We start from the raw sequence: 16,294 nt of genomic DNA, 5'->3' as shown, positions 1-16,294 counted from the left end.
AAGACATGCAGACTCTTTTGTGTATACTTCTGTATTTAATTTGTTTCACTGAGTGTTATTACTTCTGTAATTAAAAGAACAAACAGAAGAACTGCTAACCAGACTGGGTCAATTAATGGATATATCTAGTGATAGTTGCAAATATTGGGTCACAGAGAGCCATGACTTCATTATGTTTGTGTAATGCATGAAGTGTTATACATTAAGTAATTTTAGTTCATGATTATGATTGTTCAACCAACATAAAATAAAAATATTTTTTATTCCCCTCCCACCAGGCCCCACATACTTGATTATGCCTTTTTGGTGCAAAAATGCCAATGATAAATGAAAGCTAGGTGTCAGAGCATTTATTTAAAAAATCAATAATCAATGATTTAAAATATGTGAAAATTGTTTAAAGGTGTGATAATGTCCGTAGGTACTTAGTATAGTGAAATGACAACTTGAAGAAAAGTTCGTAGCCCAGGAATCCAGATCTTATTTGCAGACTAAGTACCTGAATGACATTTGCCAAGTTGTGTATCCTGCTAAAGTCTTGATTTTGTCCCAAGGATTTTTTCCAGCTCTAGAATAGATTGAACCTTAAAATTTAAGATATGGCCGGGCGCGGTGGCTCACGCCTGTAATCCCAGCACTTTGGGAGGCCGAGGAGGGTGGATCACGAAGTCAAGAGATCGAGACCATCCTGGTCAACATAGTGAAACCCCGTCTCTACTAAAAATACAAAAAATTAGCTGGGCATGGTGGCGCGTGCCTGTAATCCCAGCTACTCGGGAGGCTGAGGCAGGAGAATTGCCTGAACCCAGGAGGCGGAGGTTGCGGTGAGCCGAGATCGTGCCATTGCACTCCAGCCTGGGTAACAAGAGCGAAACTCCGTCTCAAAAAAAAAAAAAAAAAATTAAGATATATCCTGGACATTTTATATATTATCCTTATATTTGAGGAACACTTTTTAAACAAAGGACTTTTATAGTCATGATCTAATTTGATCTTAGAATAATCTTGTGAAGTGGGTGGATAGGTAGAGAAGTTAAATCAGTGTTCTTGGACTCTATGGGCTCCCTTTCTACTATTCATTATTTAGCCTTTGCTCTGCTTTTCCTGTTTACGTACATTCCCTCCTTCATCCATTCACTTCGTTTCTTCACCTCCAACCTCCCTACTATCTTCCATATCATGAAGACATGATTGTGAGTTAGTGGGATTAAATTTTGTGGGTTTGAAAAGCTGGTTTAAAAAAGTAGAAAAAGTGCTGGGCATGGTGGCTCATGCCTGTAATCCCAGCACTTTTGGGAGGCTGAGGTGGGTGAATTACCTGAGATCAGGAGTTCAAGACCAGCCTGACCAACATGGTGAAACCACGTCTCTACTAAAAATATAAAAATTAGCTGCATGTGGCACATGCCTGTAATCCCAGATGCTTGGGAGGCTGAGGCAGGAGAATCGCTTGAAACCGGGAGGCGGAGGTTGCCTTGAGCCAAAATCTTGCCATTGCACTCCTGCCTGGGCGACAGAACAAGACTCCGTGTCAAAAAAAAAAAAAAAAGTAGAAAAAGTGAAAGACCGATTAAGTACTTGCTTGTTGAATACGTAGAGTGGGTTACACACTGTGCTACACATCCGGGGTGCATGCATACCCAAACCCACTTCTGCCCGTCAAGCACCTGCTGTTGTATACTCAGGAATTACTAGTGTGGCTGAGAAGGTTGGCCATCAAAGATAAAAGAGAAATAGGACAATAGTTTCTCAGGTGGTTGGGCAGCAGAGAATATGAAGAGAAATCTGAAATAAAAGGTATGATTATAAGGGAAAATATGACCCAGGTTTGGTCAAAATTAAAAAAAAACAACCTCAGATCAGAAATATAGTTTAAAGAAAAATGTGAAGTTAGAAAATCTGATTTAAATAGGAACAGAGGTGAGAAATAAAAGATTCAGAGTTTGTAAAGTGTCAGACTTGACAGAGAAGAGTAAGAGAAAATGAGACTGGCAGGGAGGACTGGCAGGAAGCCTAGGTTTCTAAAAAGATGTTGAAGTATTTATATAGGAAGAAATTAGAAATATGTTATACAATAAAAGTTGCCCTATATTGCTTTTTCAAAATAGATGACTTTTCCTTTTTTAAAACAGTTTGTTGTATATTCATTTAGCTTTTCACATGCATATACTAAAACAGATAGGATCAGATTATATGTAGTGTTTTGTACATTTTTCTTCTACTTAGTTATAATTGTGATATCTATTTCTATCTAGAACTATTGATAGTATTTTGTTTTATGGCTCTTCCATGCTTCAGTCAGTTTTATTCAAATTAGTTCTAGTTTTTGTCTGATTATAAAACAACAAATTAGTTCTAATTTTTCTCTCATTGTAAAATTTATAAATATATAAGTATATAAAAATACTTATAAATGCTTTCTCTGAAAAAACACTCAGGTTTATTAAATATGCTTCAACATGTTTAAATAAAATTTAAGTTGTAAAAACTTTTATTTTTCTTTGAGACAGGGTCTCATTCTGTCACCCAGGCTGGAGGGCAGTGGTGCAATCATGGCTCACTGCAGCCATGACCTCCCAGGCTCAAGTGATCTTCCTACTTCAGCCTCCTACCTGAGTCTCCCGAGTAGCTGCAGCTACGGGCGCACATCACTACACCTGGCTAATTTTTAAAATTTTGTAGAAATGAGGTTTTTCCATGTTGCCCAGACTGAACTCAAACTCCTGTTCAAGCAATCTGCCCATCTCATCCTCCCAAAGTGCTAGGATTAGAGGTGTGAGCCACTGCACCTGGCCTGTAAATGCTTTTTAATCTCTTGTATTTCTGCTTCTATATGGTGAATCCCTAAAAGTAAAGTGGCTGAATAAAAAGGGATCACATTTTATGTAAGCATTTATTAAACAAGTACTTATTAGAGTCTTTTCTGGAGCTAGCTTTAAAACAACATGGAGATGAGACTGTTATTTCCCTTTAGCATTTTTGTATTTTCAGCAGACTGTAGGTTGAACATAGATTTTTTAATTAAGTTATATATTTGAATATAAAGATTGGTTCTACCTCTTATGAGGTGGGTAGTTTTGAGTAAATTTCTTAATTCCTTCTGAAAGATGGTTATTATGAGGATTACATATATACAAAGACACGATAGGGAGACAAGTTTGTAATATATTATAGTCTAGCGGGAACAAAAAAGTCATTTATTTGCTTCTTGATTTCCTGCTTATTGTTGTAACTTCACAGATAAAAGGATAAAGAAGCTGAGTTGTCATGAAGTTATTTGAAAGTAACATTTAAGAGAGATACCTGGTTTTTGTCTTCAAGGTTGCTATGAGACTTAGCAGTTCACGTACCCCCTATTGGCATCTTGCAGTGGAAGGAAACTGGATTTTTTTCAGTTCTTAACCATGTGCCAGGCCCTGTGCAACCAGTATATGGCAGAACTGGGATATGAACTCAGGTCTGACTGCATACTTCATGTTTTCTCCATTCCACAGTCATTGATTCTGTTATCCTGAAGTAGTCCAGTGTTTCTTAACTTAAATGTTAGAGTTATTATGTGGTGAGCTTTGCCAGCAGTGTATTACAGTGAGTTAGTAGGCACTTGATCTGACAAAGCAAGGTTCCTGAATAAAGTGGAAGCGATGGGATATATATTCCCTGGATTTAACTGATGTGGATCCAATCAGTGTGTGGTGTGCTGTTTCTTAGCAGACCTCTCATTTTAATTTCCATGACTTTTTTACTCCCCAAATCTGAAATTTTCTGAGCTTCTGGGGCCATGTTTTTATTTAGTACAAATTTCTGGAGAAAAGTGTTAACTGCACCAAAGCCACATAGTTATTGGCAGAGGCTGGACTAACGGCTGATGGAGACTCCATTCTGGGGTCTTTCTGGTGTACTCACTCAGCTCTGACAGCCACACCCACCCTGATAATATTAATAAATACCACAGCAATGATGCTATAATGGCTAACATTTATTAAGCACTTCCTTCGTGACAGGCACTGTGATAGGCTTCACCAACATTATCTCATCAAGTCTTTGTAACAACCCTATCATGTGGGTACTGTATTATATCTGGAGAAATGGAGGCTTGACTAGCAATGAGTCAAAGGTTGCCCTGCTGGTCAGTTGTAGAACAGGCCTCCCAACCCAGCAGTGTTTGACTTCAGAGTCTGAGCTTTCTCTGCCTTATCTACTTTTCAATGTGGTATCTGAAGATGTCATGCACACTTAAACTTCTAGGTCCTTTCCAAAGAAACATGAGGTAGTTTTAAACTAATATGTATTATTTGAAGTATCTAGTAGCTATTCTTTCAAAAAGCTTTGTTTTGCCTGTAAGCAAAAACCAGATCTTCACTTTTCAAAGGTTTGTCTTTGTGGCCCTGAGCTGTTTGATATCAGGTACTGTATTATCTTTTTCATCTCTTTTCCTCTCCTGCTATAATACCTTTCACATAATAAGCAATTTAGAAATATTTGCTGAATGAAAGTGAAGTCATATTAAACAGGGGGTTCCAAAAACCCAAGTTTGCATAGTGGCCTTAGTTTTAATCATTATTTACTGTATGTTTTTCATTTATGTAAAAATCCATTAATAGGGAAACTTGATGGCAATCTCCTCAAAAAATATTTCTTGAATGAATAAATGATGAACTACCCTTGAAATGTTGCATTTTCTTTAGAGTTTTTTTTCCATCAGTAGTTTATATTTTTGAGGCCAGGTGTCATGGTTCACTCCTGTAATCCCAGTACTTTGGGAGGCTAAGGTGGGAGGATCACTTCAGCTCAACAGTTCAAGACCAGCCTGACCAACATGGAGAAACTCCATCTCTACTAAAAATACAAAAATTAGCTGGGTGTGGTGGTGAGTGTCTATAATCCCAGCTACTCAGGAGACTGAGGCAGGAGAATTGCTTGAACCTGGGAGGCAGAGATTGCAGTGAGCCGAGATTGTGCCACTGCACTCCAGCCTGGGCAACAAAGCTAGACTCCACCAAAAAAAAAAAGTTTCTATTTTTGTTTTAATTGTGGTAAAATATATGTAATATAAAACTATTTTAACTGTTTTTAAAAAATCCTTTTTCTTTCCCCCAAAATTGGATGTCATATTTTAGCTGTTTTTTAAGAGTATAGTTCTATGGCACTAAGTACTTTTACAATGTTGTACAGACATTACTATCATCCATTCTCCCAAACTTTTCTTTTGAGTTTGAAGCCTGTAAATAAAACATTTTCAAGACTCTACCTGTTATTCAAGCAGTTTAAGTGGAAATATCGCGTTCATTGCTTTATTTGGGATGTAGTAACCTTAAAAAAATCAGTTGATTACTAAATGGCATTCTCTTTCTTTCCCCTAGTGGAATGAGACCGTGGAGCTTTTTCGTGCTAAGATGCCGTTACGGAAACATCGCTGTCGTTTCAAGAGCTATGAGCATTGTTTCACAGCAGCTGAAGCTGTGGATTGGCTGCATGATCTGCTGAGGTGCAATCAAAACTTCGGCCCTGAAGTGACTCGCAAACAAACGATCCAGCTGCTAAAAAAATTCCTCAAGAATCACGTTATTGAAGACATTAAGGGAAAATGGGGTCAGGAAGATTTTGAAGACAATCGTCACTTATACAGGTAATGGCAACATTTAACCTGGAAGGTGAGGGATCATGGGGGATGAGTGAATCTGCTCCAAGTCTGTTGAAGCTTCCTGATGTGTAAGAATTTACCTTGTTCACTGAACAGTGGGTCTAGTTGTGATTTGTTGAGTGGAGAACAGAATGTGTTGCTACCATAAAACCAATTGCAATTTTTCTTGGCCTCTTAGAGCACCCCAGAGCTGTGTTTTGTTGCAGTGCTTTTTCAGTAAGGAAATTTTTTCATGCCTTTTGCTTACCTGGGAAGATGGCGACCATACTTAGTCCTTCTCCTGGAGAATCTGAAATGGGTGAAACAGTAGCTCTGGGTTCAGCTTTTCTAAGCAATGAGGTTTGGTATATTCAGGAGGTTAGTAGCAGAGTGTGTGTGATCTTTAAACAGCTCAGGGCCCATGTGAACAATTATGCTAGAATTCCCTGATGTCTCAGATTAAGCCTGCCAATGTGAGTCTGCTTTTCTGCAAATATTTTTGCCCATGTTTCAGTGCTATTTTATGATGTGGACACTTACCACCAGATAATCCAAGGGAAAATGAAGATTGCTCGTCTTGCACTTCCCTTCTCAATGCATGCTTGGCAGTTTTATTGCTAGAGGTGGAGGGGACCAACCTAAGATTCACATATGGGAGAAGACCAAAGAGGAATGAAGTTACACAGGTCTATAAAGGAATTGTTGGATTATCTACAAAGATTAAGAGAAGGAATGGAAAATATGGACCCTTAATATGTGCTTTCTTTTAGTCTAGCTAAAAAATAAGGAGTGTGATTACAGTATGTTCAGTGAGGGCATTCCACTGGGACACATGGCTTTGCACAGGGAAAACCTGGCTCTTTCATACCGGAACCATTTCTTTGTCTCCCTCTTGGCCTACCTGCTGAGAAAGGCAGAGCAGGGTGAGGGTGTCTTTCCTGAGTGCACAGGGTGAAGAACAGACATGCCGTACATTAGAATCTAACTTCCTCATGGAGTTTCATCGGCAGTCTCTTGCGCCCAGGTAATCAGTACTGTCATCTAGGCAATTAGTCATCTCTCCATTTGGCGGTTAGTTTGACTTTGCTGATCCCACTTTTAATTAGGATATGGTGTAATCTTGACCTATTCTGAGACCTTAGTACTTAATAGCATCAGACAGTGGAAATTTTAGCCTTGATTCTATATGCCACACTTTATTGAGAATTCTTAAATGATTATTTCTCTTGGGAAACTCTAATTGTTTCCCAATTAATTGTTTGTACCCCATCAAGCTAGAACGCTTCTGAAAGATTCTCCGGATGAGTAACTTCCAGTCTGTTCTATTGTGCCCTTAAATTGGGTACCTCCCATCGAGTCTTAGGAGGCTTTATGAGTCCTCAGCAGAGTAAAATAGGAGCCAACCACCCAGCACTAACTGCCAGAACGTGTTTCACTTCAATATTAAGACTTAACCATGTATTATCCCTTTTTAAAAAACAGTGTACACGACAGATTAAATTAATATATTAAATAATGATTTTTTTATCCAGTTTCTCTCCTAGAATGCTTGTAAGTCATAAATGGAACAGTATTTTTTGTTTCACCATTTACTACCTGAAAGTTCATTCTGGCTTTCCATTTTCTTGATTGGAAGTTGTGTAAGTTAACCACTGACTTTTGCCAATTACCTAGATTAATCTGGGATGAAATCTATTTAGACATGTAAATCATTTGTTAAGGTGCCCGTGCCTTGAATTGAGAGTGAGCTAATGAGTGTACAGGCAGCTGTTGCATACATGCAGGCTTCTCTTACATGCCAGTACTCCAGGAAAGAGCATTTGCTGTCCTACCTGCTGTATCTCAACTGCTTTTCTTGGGCGAAGAATACTACTGCCATTTTATGAAAACAGAGGAGGGTAGTTTGAATGAGAGGCAGGTTAGATTTGAAAATAGATGGAGAAGCCTGGGTTCAGGGGCTCACGCCTGTAACGCTAGCACTTTGGGAGGCCAAGGTGAGCTGATCACCTGAGGTCAGGAGTTTGAGAACAGCCTGACCAATGAGAGAAAACCCCTGTCTCTACTAAAAATACAAAATTAACTGGGTGTGGTGGCACATGCCTGTAATCCCAGCTACTCAGGAGACTAAGGCAGGAGAATCCCTAGAACCTGGGAGATGGAGGTTGTGGTGTGCTGAGATCACGCCATTGCACTCTAGCCTGGGCAACAAGAGCAAAACTCTGTCTCAAAAAAAAAAAAATAGATGGAGAGTCAATGAAATGTCAAAATCCAGGAACATCCTTGGGATTATCAAGCTTTGTCGAAAGGAGCTTTAAAAATTTATTTATTTAAATTAAATTTCATTAATTTTAAATTTATTTAAATTTTAGTTTAATTTATTTAACTTTTATTACCGTATAATAATGGTGCATATTTAGGGAGTACTGAGTGATATATTGATCCAAGTATCCAATGTGTAATGATCAAATCAGGGTAATCAGAATATTTATCACCTCAAACATTTTTCATTTCTTTGTGTTGGGAATATTCAAAAATTCCTTGTAGAATGAGTTAGGAAGAATTCTCTTAAATTTTTTGGAATAATTTGAGAAGAATTGAAATTAATTTTTCTTCAAAGGTGTGGTATAAATTATTAGTAGAGCTGTCCAGTCCTGGACTTTTCTTCATTAGGAGATGTTTTATTATGATTCAGTCTTGTTACTTGTTATTGATCTATTCAGATTTTCTATTTATTTCTGGTTCAATCATGGTAAGTTGTATGTGTCCATGAATATATCCATTTCCTTTAGGGTTTCCAATTTGTTACTTGTATTTATTCATGAAATAAGTTTTCTGTGCCTTTTCCCATCTCTTCACTTTCTGAAATGCTCAAGATACAGTTGTTTATTTGCTTAATGGTATCCCGTATGTTTTGTAGGCTCTATTTTCTTTATTCCTTTTTCTTTATTTTTATCAGATGGGGTTATTTCAAAAGACCTGTCTTCAAGTTAAGAAAGTTTTTCTTCTGCTTGATCTAGCCTATTGAAATGTTGGTTGCATGTTTTTTGTTTCATTCATTGAATCTTAATTTCCAGGATTTCTGTTTGATTCTTTTTAATTGTACCTATCTTTTTATTAAATTTCTCATTCAGAGCTGGGTGTGGTGGTGTGTACCTGTAGTCCCAGCTACCCAGAAGGTGAGAGTATTGCTTGCATATGGGAGTTTGAGTCCAGCTAGGGCAACATAGTGAGACCTTGTCTCTTTAAAAATATATATATTATTCAGATCACAAGTTATTTTCCTCATTTCTTTGTATTGTCTGTGTTATTTTGTATCTGACTGAGCTTCCTTGAGATCATTGTTTCAAATTCTTTTTCAGACGTTTCATTGATTTCCTTTTCTTTCAGATCTGTTAATGGAGAATGATTGTGTCCTTTTGGAGGTTTCATGTTTCCTTGCATTTTCATGTTTTTTATGTCTCAATGTCGATATCTGTGTATCTGGTGGAACAGTTGGTTATTCCAGTTTTATGGATTGGCTTTTGTAGGTAAAGACGTTTTTCCTGTAAATCTGTCTAAGTGTTGGCTGGTTAGGGTGCTTTCCCTTTGATTTTGGATATGTGCAGTAATTTAGTTTCTGTATTATTTCTTTGGCTGTAATCAATGCCAGTGGTGTCTGTGAGTTCCTCAGTGGCTTAGGTTGTTAGCAGAGGCTGTGGCAAGGCTTTTCTGGTGATGTGGATGCCAGGCAGGCTGATCCCGCAGCCCGTGGGTGGTATGTGTGTGCCCTTGGGTGGTGTTAGTGGGCAGGGTGTGATGGTCGTCAGGTCCCTGGGTAGTATATGCAGGAGCTGGCATTGATGGTGGGGTGCCTGGGTGGGTTGGTCTGAAGGGAATTGTTTTATAAGTAGTACTGAGAATACGGGAATAGACATTGAAGAGTTCTTGCTGGAAAGGAAGTAACTAATATCCTAGAGCTTCTGTGATATTCCAGCCTCATCACATAATTCATTATCTAACTCAACACCTGGAGATGGAAGTGGTAGTATCCTAGTTGTAAAGATTAGGAAATTAATAAGGCCAAAGTAACTAACTTGTCCAAAGTAATCCAAGTAGTAGTGGGAGAGTCAGGATTCAAAATGAGATCTTCATCTCTGAAGCCTATGCTCTTGTGGTATACCAGGCTGCCTCCATTTTCACAACATGAGGTTGACTTAGTTTATCAAATATATTAGTAAATGAAAGAATAACCACACAGAATAAGCAAGAAACATTTGGCCTAGTCAACAAGTTTATATTCACAGAGTTCTTGTAATGCATTATTATGTAATACATATTAAATGATGAACTGTCCTCTTCAAGAAGTTCTTCTCAAATAAAGGAGGTAAGGGAAACATAATCAACCAAAATACTTATATAAATATAGCAAAAGGGAGGTGGTTTCCTTGGTCTATGAATTAGAGAAAGCTACCTGAAATATAGGGGTTCTTTTTGTATATTTTAAAGAGAGGGAATTTGCATATGTATGTTAGAGAATTTTATTAAAAAGATGATGAATAAAACCCTTATTTTGAAATGTGTCAAAATGATTTCCAGATTTAAAAAATGCATGTCATATTTGTTTTGTGAATGCATTTAAATTTGTTAGATTTTTTTTTAAGACTCAAAATGTTCAGTATAGAAAATAGAAAGGAGGAGTGAATTTTAGTGTATAAGAAAGGAAAGCAAGTTTGTAATATCTGAATGCCTATAATAATAATGAGGTGTTGCAGAGATGTACCCCAGCACTATACTTCTTTACTATTAACCAACAGCAATTACTAGAAAGAGTTCTGGATTTGCTGCTGGTGAAAACAATTTTAGATTTCACTAAGTGGTGCTCATAGTTGAACCAGATGCTGTTGTCTGTATCTTAAAGCTTTATGACCTTAAACTTCTAATGGATAAGAAGAATGAATTACACTGCTTTATATGTTTATAAGAAATTTTGGTTTATGAAGCATTTCTACTCCTGTGATCTCATTTAATCTTTATGATTTCCTCTGATCTTTGCGATAATCCTATGAGGTGGACAGGTTACATATTTAATCCTCAGGGGATCAGACACTTTCCCCTTTAAAATGTCTAAACAAAACTCTAAGAATTTTCTGGTTAATAAATTCCATACTTACTGCTTCTGCCCATCTGTGTATGTGAACAATTATGTAATATTATTTAAACCTAATTTAATAGGTTCTATACAGATAAAAATAGATATTATGGTAATTGTTTGTTTTGGATTATTTAATGAAAAAAGTGTTTGTCCTGTTGTAGCTCTTTAGTAGGAAAGGGTTCTCTGGCATGGAGCCTGTACGTGGCCCCTGACTTGCTCTCATTACTGGTGCTAGCTCTGGTGGGTGGTTGAACTGAGAAGGTTTTCATGGCTTACAGGTAGAAATTCACTGGCTCAGATGGTAGGGGTTGAGATCTAACATGTAGGAACCATTTTCTTTTTATTCCCCTGCCTGTCTCATTTCTTTTTTTCTTTTCTCCTCTTTTTTCTTTTTTGTTTCTACCTCTATGTGTGTTATTCTCATGTTTCAACTTCTCTTTTTCTTCCTCTTTCTCTCTTTCTATTACTTTTCCCTCATACTTTCTTGTTTTTCTGGCCCATTTCCAAAATACTGATTATAATTTGAAACTAAAGTTCGTTATGTAGCTTTTGCCAGATATATTGAATAATGTTACTTTCACAGTTCTTAATGTAAAAAGCAGAGGAATCATACTACCCAGCTGGCTTAGTATATAAAGCCACAGAAGTTAACACTATGGTGTTGATGAAGTGATAGACATATAAATCAGTGGTACAGAATACAGAGTCCAGAAACGGATACATATAAATATGCCAATAGATTTTTTACAAAGATGTAAATTCAATTTAGTGGAAAATGATTAGTCTTTTCAGAAAATTATGTTGGAATAATTGGGCATCCATCCATATATATGCAAGAAAAAAAAGAAACTCACATAACCCTTATACTTCATAAAAAAATTAGTTCAAAGTGGATCACAGATTTGAATGTAAAACTATAGAACTTTTAGGAAAACAGGGGAAAAATCTTTGTTTTGGTATTAGGCAAAGAGTTTTTAGACATGACACTAAAAGCACCAAACATAAAGGAAAAAATATGATAAATTGGATTTCATCAAAATAACAATTTTTACTCTGTGAAAGACATTGGATGAGAGGATGAGAGGACAAGCTACAGATGGGGAAAATATTTGCAAACCACATATGTGACAGTCAGTGGCATCAAGAATATATAAAGAACTCATCAACTCAACAGTAAGTAAACAAGCAGCAATCCAATTAAAAAATGTGCAAGACTTGAAAAGACATATCACCAAAAGTATGCAGTTAGCAGATGAGCATTTAAAAAGATGTTTAATGTAGTATACGTTAGAGAGATGCAAATTAAAGCCCTAAGGAGATCCAACTATATATCCGTTAGTATGTTTAAAATAAAAATACTAATGATATCTAGTGCTAGTGAGGATGCAGAGTCACTGGAAATCTTATACACTGCTAGTGGACACCTAGATTGTTAGTCCCTTTAGAAAAGTTTGTTAGTTTCTTCTAAAGTTAGTAAGTACATTGACTATATGATTCAGCGTTCCTACTCCTGGGTATTTACCCTAGAGAAACAAAGACAATGTTTACACAAAAACTTGTAAGTACATGTTTATAGATTGCCAATAAGTGGAAATAACCTAAACATTCTTCCATGGGTGAATGGATAACTATTATACATCCATACAGTGTAGTATTGTTGGGTGGGAGAAGGGTGTGACTGCAAAGGGAGAGCAGGAAGGAATGCTTTTGAGAGTAATGGATTGTTCTGTGTCTTGATTTTGGTGGTAGATACACAAAAGGATACCTGTGTTAAACTTGATAGAGGATGATACACCAAAAACATTTTTTTTTAACCATATGGTAATAACTTTCTTAAGCTGGAGATTTGCAAAACCTGTATTTGTACCTCCAGTGAAAGAAACTCAAATTTAAGTTGTTTGAGGGAGGTGGCCCTTAAGTCATTTTCTGTGGCCCTGGGAAAAATTCTTTCATCACTACCCAATAGGTCTTTTGGACCAGTTTTAGATACCTCACCTTTAAATTAATGGACTACTTCCTCCCTCTAGTGGACATCTTTTGCTTTTCTAGGAAAGCACAAAATGTGTGAATGTGATTTTATTTTTCTTTTACTCATTTCATCATCATGGGTTGTTGTCCTGTGATTAGTTGGATAAGTTCTTAGCCTTACTGGGCATCAGTTTTCCCATACAGGAAATGACAGGGCAACAAAGTGATACCCTGTCTTTACAAAAAGTTGAAAAGTTAGCTAGGTGAAGTGGTGGTGTATACCATAGTCCTAGCTACTCCAGAGGCTGAGTGGGGCAGATTCCTTGAGCCCCGGAGTTCAAGGGTGCAGTGAGCCATGATGATGCCATTGTACTTCAGCCTGGGTGACAGTCAGAGACCTTGTCTCATTGAAAAAAGAAAAAAGAAAAAGAAAAAAGAAAAAAATGACAGGGAGGACTAGAACTTTAGTACTTTTTAGTACTAAACTTTCATGTTTCCAGATATGGAGTACCTATCACATGTTTTCCAATCTATGGCAGTGAAGGATCTAAAAAAGAAATATAACATGATTCTTTATCTCCCTAACTTTGTAATCTCTTTTGAGAGATTGTGTGTGTTTGTGTCTGTGTGTGTGTGTGTGTGTGTGTGTGTATGAAAAAGATAAGTAACAGAATCAAGACAGTATTTAATTACCTAAAATAACCCATAACAAACAATCAGTTACACTGGCAGTCATTGGGTTGACATATCTATTTTGTTTGACTTGCTTAGTGTGGTTTATTAAGTTTTTTTCTATCTCCTTTTTATTTTTAAATTTTGTGTATTTTGTAAAGATAATACATTTTTGTGGTTCAAAATTTACAAAGTGAGAAAGGGTATATGCAATGAAAAGCCTTCCTCACATATCTCTCCCCCAGCCACCCAGTTCTCTTCCTTATAGGTACCTGACATCATTAGCTTCTAGCACAGTATCTTAATACATTATGAACCTGAAAGTCTTTAGATGGGGCAAACTCACTTCAGTGGCCACATTCCCCACCATTTCTCTATAATATTATACCAGACTATATCACGATTATGTTTTCTACCTGGCCATTGTAGGAATTGTGTCTGTGATCCAGTTGGTGTGGACTGGAGTGTTTGGAACCTCATGGAACAGGAGGAGGAAGGGGAGGAGAAGGGGAAGGAGGGAGAGGAGGAGCAACCCTTCAGCCTGGGTCTGGAGAACAAGGTAGGATCTGGATAATAAGAAGGGATGGGAAGGAAAAGGATATTTCAGGTGTCAAAGATGGCAAGATCAAGGCTGTCAGAAACACACAAGTAAGCTTCCTGGGAGAAGAGGGAAGGAGGATGACCAGGCTGGAGCAGAAATCTTAGGTCAGGAAGTCGTGAGGGATACATTTGGTGGAATTTCTTACAGTTCTGACTATGGAGTAGGCTTTTATTTTAAAAGGAGAAGTTATTAAAGCCAGGCATAGTGGCATGTGCCTGTAGTCTTAGCTACTTAGGAGGCTGAAGCCAGAGGTTTACTTAAGCCCAGGATTTTAAGGCCAGCCTAGGCAACGTAGTGGGACCTGTCTCTTAAAAAAAAATAAAGAAAGAAAAAGAAAAAAACAGAGAAGGCAGCTACTGTAGTGTTTTGAGCAGTGATGGAGTCTTTGTTCTAGAATAGAGTTAATTGAATAATAGGAACAGAATAGATTGTAAGGCAGAGAAGCTGGTGAAGTGTTTAAGGTAACTGGTGAAAGTGATATTGCCTGGATGAGAATGCTAGCTGTGGGGCTGAAAAGGAAGGAAGGGCCTGTGTTTTATAGCCAAATTTCAGGCTAGACCCTGTAACTGCTCTGTATGTAGTAAATAAGCTTTGTTTGAAGTGTGATTTTTTTAAAACAAAATTTTAAACATATTGTTCATTAATCTGAAATTACTATTTTCATTTAGAATCTTTATTAATGTTTAGCATCTGCTTACAGAAGTTTGGAATGTAACTCTAACCCTTTTCAAGCCAATGACAATCCATAATACCTTGTAGCTCTTCAAACACACCTGCAGTGTTTAGTGGGTGTCTAAGTCTTTGTGATGGCTTTGTTCTTAGGTAATGTCTCAAGGGTTTTGGAGTCTCTGGAGCTGGGTGACTGTATCAGAGTTTCTACCCACATCCACCATAAGGTTCAAGAATGAATGTCCAGGTTGTTTTGGGGTAATGATGAAAAAAATATATAGGGGACACCTTTGTTGCTGCCAGGCATTTTTTTTCTATTTCTATTTCTTGCCAAACTCCTTTTCTATTTTGAGGGAATCCCCATTTGTGTGGGCCTTGGTGGGAGGCAGGGCCCTGTGCCCTACAGTGGAAGCTGAGGAGGGTGAGACACTCCTGCTTCCTACCCCTGGCAGTGAGGGCTCAGGCTTGTCTTCTCCTTGGCCATTGGTATGTTTCTCCTTAGGACTTTGAATCTTGGATGAGGCATGAAAAGGAGAAGGGACAGCTTAGAATCTCCTGTGACAGAAGTGGTGGCCTGCAGGAGCAAGGACAGAAGTACACAGAGGCATCCAGAGGTACTGGCAGTGGCTTTAGGACCAGATTGTTCCTGGGGTGTGAACTGACTCATGCTTTTTTTTTTTTTTTCTGTGTGTGCTGGGTGGCCTCCTGTTCCCCCTTGGTTTTGTCTCCCACCTCCACCCTGTTTCTCCAGCTCTCCAATTGATTTTGTGTCCTACTTGATATCTCCGAATTCCTTTATGGTTAAATCAGTCAGAATTGGTTTCTGTTCCATACAGCTGCAGCTAAGAACCCAGATTGATATAACAGGCAATGGCTGTAGAGTGAGCAAGACTGGGGCAGCTTTTTAGGCCAAGGAAATAGCACAATGATTATTTTGTGTATGTGACTGCAACAGATTATTACGTGTATGTGAAAGCAAAGCAACAGATCAGATTGGTCTGTAGCAATCAGAGATATGGGGGATGGATTTGAGTTCAGGAACCTTTGTAGGCACCGAGGCACAGGAGCAGAGTCTACCAAGTATCAGTAGTAGGCCAATTACATGTGAACCCAAGTTTCAAAGTAATATATTAAGCTGTTAAGTCAAACTGATTCTGGGGTTATATTATCACTGCCATCTTTGCAAAAGAGCCAGCACATGTAGGTAGGTGTGTTAAATAGAATGTTGAAATATACTGTCCTGAGTCATAAAAGATAATTCTTGGTGATTGATAGACTTTTGTTTTATAAAGTCCTTTTTTAAGGCTTTTTGGTGACTGACTCATGATAATTTCAAATCCACGGTTTATCCTTCTATCCTGATCCTTCATTTGGGGTCATAGTTCCTGCTGATTTCTTTATTCCTTCCCTTTATATTTATTTGTTTTAAACACTTGATCTTACCAACTGGCATTGATTTTTTTTTTTCCTTACCCAGGTTTCTCTGCTGAGAATTCATGATGCCTAGTTATTGTCCATGAGTGTCCTTAACCTATTTATGCCTGAGGTTGCAATTTTTTGCATTTTTGCAATCAGACCTTGGCGATGACCTTGAGCAGTAGGATATAAATAACTCCCACATGCTTAGTGTTCC

General features: G+C 37.7%; 1 protein-coding gene across 2 annotated transcripts in view; it reads left to right on the top strand.

Moving 5' to 3' along the window:
* The window catches only part of DEPDC1B (DEP domain containing 1B), a 131,720-nt gene that overhangs the window by 39,209 nt on the left and 76,217 nt on the right, over positions 1–16,294 (top strand). For both annotated transcript variants that reach the window (XM_064376000.1, XM_064375999.1), the window contains exon 2: positions 5,361–5,626. In XM_064376000.1, coding sequence (XP_064232070.1) covers positions 5,394–5,626 — 233 coding nt within the window. In that variant the 5' untranslated portion in view covers positions 5,361–5,393. The remainder of the gene's footprint in view (positions 1–5,360; positions 5,627–16,294) is intronic.

Source organism: Aotus nancymaae, unplaced genomic scaffold (genome assembly GCF_030222135.1).
Source record: "Aotus nancymaae isolate 86718 unplaced genomic scaffold, 86718_ANA_hifiasm-v0.15.2.pri h1tg000014l, whole genome shotgun sequence".
Taxonomy (NCBI): Eukaryota; Metazoa; Chordata; class Mammalia; order Primates; family Aotidae; genus Aotus; species Aotus nancymaae.
Note: the sequence above shows the minus strand (reverse complement) of the source record. Positions and strands in the feature narration are given on the sequence as shown.